Below are 10403 nucleotides of genomic sequence, written 5' to 3' on the forward strand. Positions count from 1 at the left end.
AAAAAAAAAAAACAAAGAACAACAAAAAAAAGCCGGGTGTCATGGTGAGCGCCTGTAGTCCCAGCTACTCGGAGGCTGAGGCAGGAGAATGGTGTGAACCCGGGAGACGGAGCTTGCAGTGAGCAAAGTTGGCGCCACTGCACTCCAGCCTGGGTGACAGAGCGAGACTCCATCTCAAAAGAAAAAAAGGCCTTGTTGAGTAAATTTATGTTCAAGTGTTGTTTCTTTACAGCACCAGAGAACAAGCATTTCAAACAGGAGGCTGAGGCAAAAGAATCGCTTGAACCCAGGAGGCTGAAGCTACAGTGAGCTGAGATTGTGCTACCGTACTCCAGCCTGGGCAACAGAGGAGACTCTGTCTCAAAAAACAAAACAATCCCACTTACTCAATATAGGTTATTTTCCTCTTACTCCTTAGCCTATTATCATCACAGTCCCATATCTAGCACCCTCACCCTACAGTCAAGCAGCCAAATTTTCTTTGATTCTCCATCCTAGGCACATCCAGAGTCTGTCTGTCCTGCTGCATAGCCAGGATATGTCCTACCACATATCCACATAACCAACGTTAAAACCTTGGGGGAGGCTGGGCACAGTGGCTCATGCCTACAATCCCAGCATTTCTGAATTAAAAAGCAAGACTCCATCTCTACAAAAAATAATTTTAAAAATTAGAAAACAGGCTGGACGCAGCTCTCGCCTGTAATCCCAGCACTTTAGGAGGCCAAGGCAGGTGGATCACCTGATGTCAGGAGTTCAAGACCAGCTTGGCCAACATGGCGAAACCCTGCCTCTACTAAAAATATAAAAATTAGCCAGGCGTGGTGGCACACGCCTGTAGTCCCAGCTACTCGGGAGGCTGAGGCAGGAGAATTGCTTGGACCCGGGAGGCGGAGGTTGCAGTGAGCTGAGATCGCACCACTGCACTCCAGCTTGGGTGACAGAGCAAGACTCCGTCTCAAAATAATAATACTAAAAAAAATTTAGTAAACAAAACAAAAAAACCTTGGGGAAGAAGCTCCTGATTTTAACAGGGACTTCATCCTTCATCAACAAAAGATCAGGACTGGCTTAGCTGATGGAGCAAACACAATACACTAATAACCAGTAGGAAAAAATCCTGTGCTACAGACACTTCCAATGCAGAAGGAACAACTTGCATTCAGAGAAAACTAACACAAATAGGACAAAGGCTCCTCTCTCCCCAGAACCAGGTCAGAGAACTAAAGCCATTTAATGTGTGTGTTTCACAATGGTGATACTGGAAGTCGGTTTGGCACTACAAGGTCAGGCCACTTAAAAGCCTGAGCAGAGTAATCTACAGATTTCATACTTTGACCTCCTTCATAGTCACAGACATTTCCTTAATAATTCTACCTGTCATTTTCCAACAGTCTCGTCACGTGAACAGTCGCTGATCACGGCCGGATGCAGTGGCTCATGCCTGTAATCCCAGCACTTTTGGGAGGCCAAGGTAGGCCGATCACCTGAGGTCAGAGGTTCAAGACCAGTCTGGTCAACATGGTGAAACTCTGTCTCTACTAAAAATATAAAAATTAGCCGGGTGTGGTGGCGCACGCCTGTAATCTCAGCTAATCGGAGGCTGAGAAAGTACAATTGCTTGAACCCAGGAGGCAGAGGTTGCAGTGAGCCAAGATCATGCCACTGTACTCCTGCCTGGGTGACAGAGCAAGACTCCATCTCAAAAAAAAAAAAAAAAAAAAAAAGATGCATTGATCACTCAGTAAGGAGGACTGCAAAAGATACTCCTCCAAGCTTCCATCTTCAGAAAGGAATTACAAGTCTATTTTTTGTTTTTTGAGACCAAGTCTCTGTCACCCAGGCTAGCTAGAGTGCAGTGGTGCGATATCGGTTCACTGAAACTTTCGCCCCCTGGGTTCAAGCGATTCTCCTGCCTCAGCCTCCTGAGTAGCTGGGATTATAGGCACCTGCCACCGTACCCAGCCAGGAATCACAAATCTTAAACTTTCCTTTCAGCAGAAACACTTACTGTTCGTTTCTTTTTTTTGGAGACGAGTCTCACTCTATTGCCCAGGCTGGAGTGCGGTGGCATGATCTTAGCTCTCTGCAATCTCCGCCACCCCGATTCAAAGCGATTCTCGTGCCTCAGCCTCCCTAGTAGCTGGGATTACAAGCACCTGCCATCACGACTGGCTAATTTGTATATTTTTAGTGGAGAAGGGGTTTCACCATGTTAGCCAGGCTGGTCTTGAACTCCTGACCTCAAGTGATCTGCTCGCCTCAGTCTCCTAAAGTGCTGGGATTACAGGTGTGAGCCACTGTGCCCGGCCAACGCTTATTGTACTTTAATTTAACAAACTTTTTTTTTTTTTTTTTTTTCTGAGACGAGTCTCCCTCTGTCGCCCAGGCTGGAGTGCACTGGTGCAGTATCGGCTCACTGCAAGCTCCGCCTCCCGGGTTTATGCCATTCTCCTGCCTCAGCCTCCCGAGTAGCTGGGACTACAGGCACCCGCCACCTCGCCCGGCTAGTTTTTTGTATTTTTTTAGTAGAGACGGGGTTTCACTGTGTTAGCCAGGATGGTCTCGCTCTCCTGACCTCGTGATCCGCCTGTCTCGGCCTCCCAAAGCGCTGAGATTACAGGCTTGAGCCACCACGCCCGGCCCAAACTTTTTTTTTTTTTTAAAAGAGACAAGGTCTTGCTATGTTGCCAGGCTGATCTCAAAACACTGGCCTCGAGTGATCCTCCTACCTCAGCCTCCCAAACTCCTGGAATTACAGACATGAGCCACCATGCCTAGCTAATATTTCTTGGCGGGGCATGGTGGCTCATGCCTGTATTCCCAGCACTTTGGGAGGCTGAGGTGGGTGGATCACGAGGTTAGGAGAATGAGACCATCCTGGCCAACATGCTGAAACTCCGTCTCTACTAAAAATACAAAAATTAGCTCAGCGTGGCGGTGCGTGCCTATAGTTCCAGCTACTCAAGAGGCTGAGGCAAGAGAACCACTTGAACCTGGGAGGCAGAGGTTGCAGTGAGCCGAGATCACACCACTGCACTCCAGCCTGAGTGACAGAGCAAGACTCCATCTCAAGAAAAAAAAAATTCTTGAACACCTACTTATTACGTGTACACTACGTATATACTAGTGAACAAAGAATATAGGATCTGCCACCATAAGACTTTCTCAGGAATTAGAAACTATTCCCTTACTTCTGCTAGGAGTTCTTACAACTCTGCTAGGAATTCTTACAAGTTTTACCTCCCTGACACTTAAGGGATTTACAAGAAACTTTTCCAGATCCCATCCTACTCTGCAGAATCATTATCTGAAGGTAGGATCCAGGAATCTGCAACATAAGCAAGCATTATAGGTGACAATGACCACTGTGAGTTTACAGACCTTTTAAAGTAGCATCATGTTAAAAGAAATACAGAGGGCTGGGTGAAGTGGCTCATGCGTGTAATCCCAGCACTTTGGGAAGCTGAGACTGGCGGACCGCTTGAGCCCAGGAGTTTGAAACCAGCCTGGACAACATGGCAAAACCCTGTCTCTAAAAAAACTACAAAAAAATTAGCCAGGCATGGCTGTGGTCCCAGGTACTCGGGAGGATTGCTTGAGCCCATGAGGTTGAGGCTGTAGTAATAGCAAGCCATGTTCACACCACTGTACTCCAGCCCAGGTAACAGAATGAGAGACACTGTCTCCTAAAAAAAAAAAAAAAAAGAAAAGAAAGAAAAAAACCCCCAAAACAAAGAACTAAGGAATTTGGGCAGTTGAAGCACAGTTGAAGCAAGAACTGAAAGATAATCAGATGCTAAGAAAGACTTATTGCTAAAGTTGCCTCATTACGGTTTTAAATTTCACATCCTACTCAACTCCATTGCATAAAGCATTGACACAGGGCAGAAGGAATCATTGTGTGGCTTTATTGAAATCCACCAAGTCTGGTTTCCCTTCTGCTGCCCCTTGGATTTTAAGTCAGGAATGCCAACTCTATCACTGCTACCTACCATACTGTTCTTGCTGCCTCTCCATGCATTCATTCACCTGCTACCAACCTAAAGGCCACTAGGAAGATCAAACGCGATCATCTCACCACTAACACCCCATAGGCTTCCCCTGCCATTCTAGTATCAAGGAATCACCGTTATTTTGGGTAGGCTGATAGTCAAAGTGAAGGCACAGAGATACGAGCCCTTGCCTTTAAAAAATTTGGGTTTTAAAACCTAACTAAATATTTTGCAGGACAAAACCAACTCGGTTTTGTTGAACCCAATTTCTGAGTAGGACTTATACAGGTGATGCTGTACGGTGGTGTAAGTCCAATGTAAAGAAACCATTGGTTCCTTTGCATTTAAGTGTCTTGAAAAAGTCTAGAAGTAATCTAGAAACATCTTTGAATTGATTTATTCAGTTTCAAACATACTAGCTTGGAGAAGCAATTTTCAGTGGCTCAAGAGACAGTTCCCTTTAGCTAGGGTTGGTTAAGCATATTGACTTCAAAAGTCCAGAAGTGAACTGCAGCCCTACTTCAATTCCTAGCCCAAATCCAAACCCAGATCATCTGTGAAAAGACATTTTTGATGTCACAAAACTGAGTCACCCACAGATAATACTAAGGCCATTGCTTAGCATTAATTCATTTGGATAAACAAGAAGTCAAATAATCTCAAAGCTCTCTGAGTTAGCTTCTCTAACTCAGGTGTTTTAAATTACGTGACATTTAAATTATGTGACAGTGAGAGTAGAACAATAGAACAATGACTAATTCACATTTTGTCTCCTAGTAAGGTTAAAAAAATTCTCCAGTCTGGCCAATATGGTGAATTCCCATCTCTACCAAATATACAAAAAATTAGCTGGGCGTGGTGGTGCACACCTGCTAACCCCAGCTACTCAGGAGGCTGAGTCACGAGAATTGCTTAAGCCTGGGAGGCAGAGGTTATAGAGAGAAGAGATTACTCCACTGCACTCCAGCCTGACAGAGTGAGACTCTGTCTCAAAAAAAAAAAAAAAAATTTTCTTCTCAGAAAAGTAAAACTACACCTGACGCTGACACTCAAAGTGGTAAGAGTCAGTTCTCACTGGTGAGAAATTACTGCCTCCCAAAGTCTACCTTATTAGCAAAAGTAAAATTACCAATTATGACTACCATTATCCACAGGCTAATCTAGAAAGCACAGGCAGGTGCCAGCAATGCTGACAAGCCAACAAGCTTCTTGGTATCCTGGTCATATTGCTTATTTCTCAGGAGATTTCCAGTCCTGAGTGTAGTGGGCTTTGCTACCCTTTTTGTTTTTTCTCCTTGAGATGGAGTTTTGCTCTTGTTGCCCAGGCTGGAGGGCAATGGCGTGATCTCGGCTCACCGCAACATCCGCTTCCCGGGTTTGAGTGATTCTCCTGCCTCAGCCTCCCAAGTAGCTGGGATTACAGGCATCCACCACCATGCCTGGCTAATTTTGCATTTTTCGTAGAGATGGGGTTTCTCCATGTTGGTCAGGCTGGCCTTGAATTCCCGACCTCAGGTGATCCACCCACCTCCACCTCCCAAAGTGCTGAGATTACAGGTGTGAGTCACCGCGCCTGTCCTACTTTTAAGGGTCAAAAGCCTTCTAATGGCTTTCAACTGATAGGTTACTAAGATCGCCAGGCCATCTCTAATAGGAAAATAATGGTACCATAATTACGTAGCTCTGTCACCCCAAAAGTGTTCTGAGCTTCCATATGGGCTTAAGGAGCAAAATAAATTCAATAGGTAAATCCTAAGACTTTTTCACATTCACTGTAGGGTTAGACTCTCTGGTCTGGGTTAGCAGGTCCAAAATGAGCTAATTATAGTGTCCCCCATTCTGCCAAAATGCTATCTAGAACTTGCTTCATTTCCCAAGAGGTTTCCTTACCCTTTCCCCAGCAGCAGGAGAAGCAACAGCCAAGTAAGACAAGCATCTCCCAAATGCTCAGCTAGTACTTGCCACTCGGTGCCTGGAAGAACCAAGGTAAATCTCACAAGTTACACTTTGTGCCAACCATGAAAAATAATGCCCAGCAGGTTAGGTGCAGTGGTTCACACCTGTAATCCCAGCACTTTGGGAGGCTGAGTCAGGAAGATCACTTGAGCTCAGGAGTTCAAGACCAGCCTGGGCAACATAAGGAGACACCGCCTCCACTAAAAAATAAAAAAAGATTAGCCGGGTGTGGCGGTGCACACCTGTGGTCCCAGCTACTCGGGAGGCTGAAGTGGAAGGATTGCTTGAGCCCAGGAGAGGCTCAAGCTGCAGGGAGCCTTGGTCACACCAGAAGACTCCAGCTTGAGTGACAGAGCAATATCCTGTCTCAAAAAAAAAAAAAAAAAATTACATACAGCAAGCCAAAACCATCCTAAGGCTTTCCTTTCCTTTAGGTGCTATCAGCTTTAAATTATCCGCAGGAAAAACTGAGTTCTTTGCAGAAGTCAAGGTCACTTGTGGGACTGTCCCCTGCTTGGATTAGAGGGCTGGGACTCCCTCAGCACAGCAGTTTCTGTCTAAAAGGGCCAAGTTACCTAGAACTAAAAGTACTGGCGATTTGAAATTGAAGGCATCATTACCTGCCACAGTATTTCTATGGCCAATACCAAGTAAAGGACCCCAAAGAAGGAGAGAAAGTTCCTGGATAAAGTAGACTTAAGATCAACGGCAAAACCTGGGTAAGCAAGTAGTATGATGGTCATGTGACCTTGGCATTACTATCTCTTGCCGAGGATCTTCCTTTATTGGCATGCAGTTTGGTGGAACCACCTTTCTGGTTCTTTCTCCAATCATATATGATAGTCATGCAGGAGGCTGTACAGAAATGCTCCACCTCACCCAAGCTCCTCCTATATAAAAAGTGCAAGAGTCCCAAGGACAAAGAGGAAGGCCTGAAGGACCCATTCTTGTGCTCGGCGTGGTCACCGAAGGTTTAAATAATAGACTTGGAGAAATGGAAACAGGCAGTTTGGGAACTGACAATGCCCTTCCTATAAAGCAGAGGACGAAATTAGCCACTGCTCCAGAGTGAGCACATCTCTTCACTCCCGCTCCCTCCACCAAACTGAATGTAACTCCAGAGGAACACCACATCTCTTCTCTACCAGAGGTTCCTGTCTCAGCTCCTTCCTATTTCAGGGCCACGCAATCCCTCCCCTTTCATTTCAGACATGCGGGGTGACAGCAGGGTCGGCCGCCTCACGCGCTCTAGACTGCTGGCCGAGGGCGGGCGGCGTACACTTCACCCCCAGGAGACAGAAGGGAAGCGCGGCACATGGTCCCGGGAGCTTCACGCAGGGCTGGCGGCCAGCCAAGCGCAGGGCCCTTTAAGGCGCGCAGGGTGCGCACGGGTGTGGGAGGGAGACCCCGGCGCCGGAGGGCCTGCGGTCGCCTCAGCCCCACCCTGGGACGGCGTGCTCCCTCCCCTCGCTGCTCACCTTGGTTCCTAAGAGCCGGGCGGCCGCAGTGAGTAAAGCCATGGCGGGCGATCTCCGCGATCTGATGGGGAGGTAAGAAGGGGAGAGAGCTGCGGCAGGAACAGGAGCAGCCGCCGCTGCACCAGAGGCCGCGCCGACGGGTGGACAAGGTTGAAAGGAGGCGGCTGAGGGAAAGGGTAGACGAACCGGCGGCGGCGCCCAGCCCGGGGTCCTCAGCGAGGCCCCGCCCACTGGCCGGAACCCGAGCCCGCCCCTCTCAGGGGACTCTCCCTGGGCCCGGCCATTGGTCCGGTATGGAAGTGGGGCGGGACCTGAGCACTTGACAGCAGTTGTGACGGGGAGGATTGGACCGCCCGGATTAGGGCTAATTAAGGGTGTATGGGTGGCGGGCGGGGGAATGCGGGTGGCCAAGTAGGTGCCTGAGAACTCAGTTAACTTCCCTCTTGGCTTTTCCCTTTGACCTTAACACATTTGGGGTTATCTCTGAGGCGAATACTGAAGGAGACGCTCCAGGACTCGATCTTTGAAGGTCCTTGAAGCCAATTCCTTAATAAGCTATCATGGAAACTGATCATTGCCTGCTCCTCCTACCGCCTTGGCACGCTTTCTTGAGGAATGTCTTTGGTTAATGGCTTCATGGCCATGGAGGCGACATCATGTGGACAACAGGCTGTGATGCCAGAGTTAGTTGCTTGGTGGAGATCATGTGAGGTCAGCAGAGGCCACGACATTATAGATACTAACAGACCCCGATATGGGTAGAAAAGCAAAAGCAGGAGCCTGAATATCCAGTGCTTTGTGAGCTGTCAGTTCTATGTATAATGGCAGGAAATCCAAGTCTTAACAACTGCCCCCTTACTATGAAGGCTTACAAAGCCGGCCACAGTCTCTGGGTCATGGGCATTAGTCTCACTGCCACTCTGGTCACGTAACCCCACACAGCAGCCCACCCCACTTTAGACATACATTAGGAGCCGCAGACTAACCCCTCATCGAAGATCCCCTTTCCTCACATCATTCTCTAGGGCCTCTGGGCCACTTCCACTTGGCAACCTTTTTTTTTTTTTTTTTTTGGAGACGAGTCTTGCTCTGTCGCCCAGGCTGGAGTGCAGTGCCGCGATCTTGGCTCACTGCAAGCTCCGCCTCCCGGGTTCACGCCATTCTCCTGCCTCAGCCTCCCGAGTAGCAGGGACTACAGGCGCCGGCCACCACACCCGGCTAATTTTTTGTATTTTTAGTAGAGACGGGGTTTCACCGTGTTAGCCAGGATGGTCTCGATCTCCTGACCTCGTGATGCACCCGCCTCAGCCTCCCAAAGTGCTGGAATTACATGCGTGAGCAACCGCACCCGGCCACCTGGCAATCTTCTATGCTCTCTCATCCTGTGCTCCCCAGAGACCGTTACACGACCCTGAAGTGATATTCCGCACCACTTTCTAACTCCTCTGGGTAGACAAGGCTTCAGGACCTTTGTGCCTCCCCAAGCCTGTCGTAGTCATTGACCCAAGGGTAGAGGGGAACTGACCCAAGGACCAGGGCATCTTATCCACAAACCTCCAGCCCCAAGTGAACAACCTTTTTTTTTTTGAGACAGAGTCTGGCTCTGTAGCCCAGGCTGGAATGCAGTGGTACTATCTCAGCTCACTGCAACCTCTGCCTCGCGGGTTCAAGGATTTTCCTGCCTCAGCTTCCCGAGTAGCTGGGATTATAGGAACCCGCCACCATGCCCAACTAATTTTTGTATTCTTAGGAGAGACGGGGTTTTGCCATGTTGGTCAGGCTGGTCTCGAAATCCTGACCTCAGGTGATCCACCCACCTCGGGCTCCCAAAGTACTGGGATTACAGGCATGAGCCACTGCGCCCAGCTGTGAATAGCCCTTTTGTCTCACCACATAGCAGTAACAAGGATCAGAGGTCTCAGTATCCATCTAAGCCAGGTTTAGATAGATCTCCTTTACAAAGAACCGAGTTTCTAGCTTAGACTTGAAAAAAGAGAAAGAAAACCGCTATTTTCTCTTCTTAATTTTCTTTATACCCAGCTTCACACCTAACAACCAATGCTCTTCTGGCCTGGGGATCAGATAGTTAGGTCTCAGGAAAAAACTTTAGGCAATGCTCCAGAGGAGCACTGACCTCAGCTACCTCCCTGGTGACTTCAAAGCTTCACTGATCAATATTTGCTCCCAATTTAGCATCTCATAAAGGATTTCCACATAACTCTAGAATAGTCTGAACTGGTTCCTTTTCTCTGGTTAATTATCCACAGAGACTAACCAGCAGACACAGGACTGAACTTCAGTGCCCCAGGATGAGACTACCAAAGGGATAATTTTTGGAGGCCACAGGAGGTCTTGGAGCTTTAGTGATTGGGTGGGGAAGAGCAATGCCCTAACCCTCTCAACACTGGGTCCCAGAGCCCTAGTACCATGGGGACTTTATGGACTTGTTTTGAAGTTGTCCAGTCCTGACATCGACTGCTGTAAGGGCAATTGGAAAGCACAGGATCAAAGGGGCTAACTGGCATCTTCCAGGAGCTGGCCTAGATTCCTTCTCAACACTGATGGGACCTGAGGAGATGGAGAGAATGTTAAGGAAGAAAGATTGTCATGAATAAAACAGCCAAGTGAGCTCTAGGTTCAAGTATAACTAAGTGCTTGGGAACTTGAAGGGGCAAGGGAGAGAAGGCTGAGAATTCAGGTTGTTGTGACCTTGGGAGGGCCTCTTTAAAATGTAGGGATGCAATAGCACCCCCTGGTGGCAAAGGACAAGTGGGCTAATAAAACATAAATTTAAACCCTTAAACTACACGGGTAAACCAAACTCCTGTATTTAATAGATAATAGCTAAAACTTAAACTGGAGGATCCCTTACTATCTGCAGATACTATGTAAATGTGGAACATGCAGTATCTTTTTTTTTTTTTTTTTTTGGAGATGGAGTCATTTATATTTAGGATACAATAAATATTCAGTG

The 10403-nt window shown here is 47.7% G+C and overlaps 1 protein-coding gene across 4 annotated transcripts in view; it reads right to left on the minus strand.

The window, feature by feature from the left end:
- Positions 1-10403, minus strand: part of CS (citrate synthase) — a 53940-nt gene that overhangs the window by 22012 nt on the left and 21525 nt on the right. The window contains exons 1-2 of one of the 4 annotated variants that reach the window (XM_011967238.1): positions 7430-7661; positions 5886-5967 (exon numbers count right to left, since the gene is read on the minus strand). Coding sequence is in view for 1 of the 4 variants with exons in the window: in XM_011967235.1 (XP_011822625.1) it covers positions 7430-7490 (61 nt within the window). In the remaining 3 variants the exon portion in view is untranslated. Of the gene's footprint in view, positions 1-5885; positions 5968-7429; positions 7662-10403 lie in introns of those variants that run through there. The other 3 variants (XM_011967235.1, XM_011967236.1, XM_011967237.1) reach the window with 3 other exon arrangements.

Source organism: Mandrillus leucophaeus, unplaced genomic scaffold, assembly GCF_000951045.1.
Source record: "Mandrillus leucophaeus isolate KB7577 unplaced genomic scaffold, Mleu.le_1.0 Scaffold795, whole genome shotgun sequence".
Classification (NCBI taxonomy): domain Eukaryota; kingdom Metazoa; phylum Chordata; class Mammalia; order Primates; family Cercopithecidae; genus Mandrillus; species Mandrillus leucophaeus.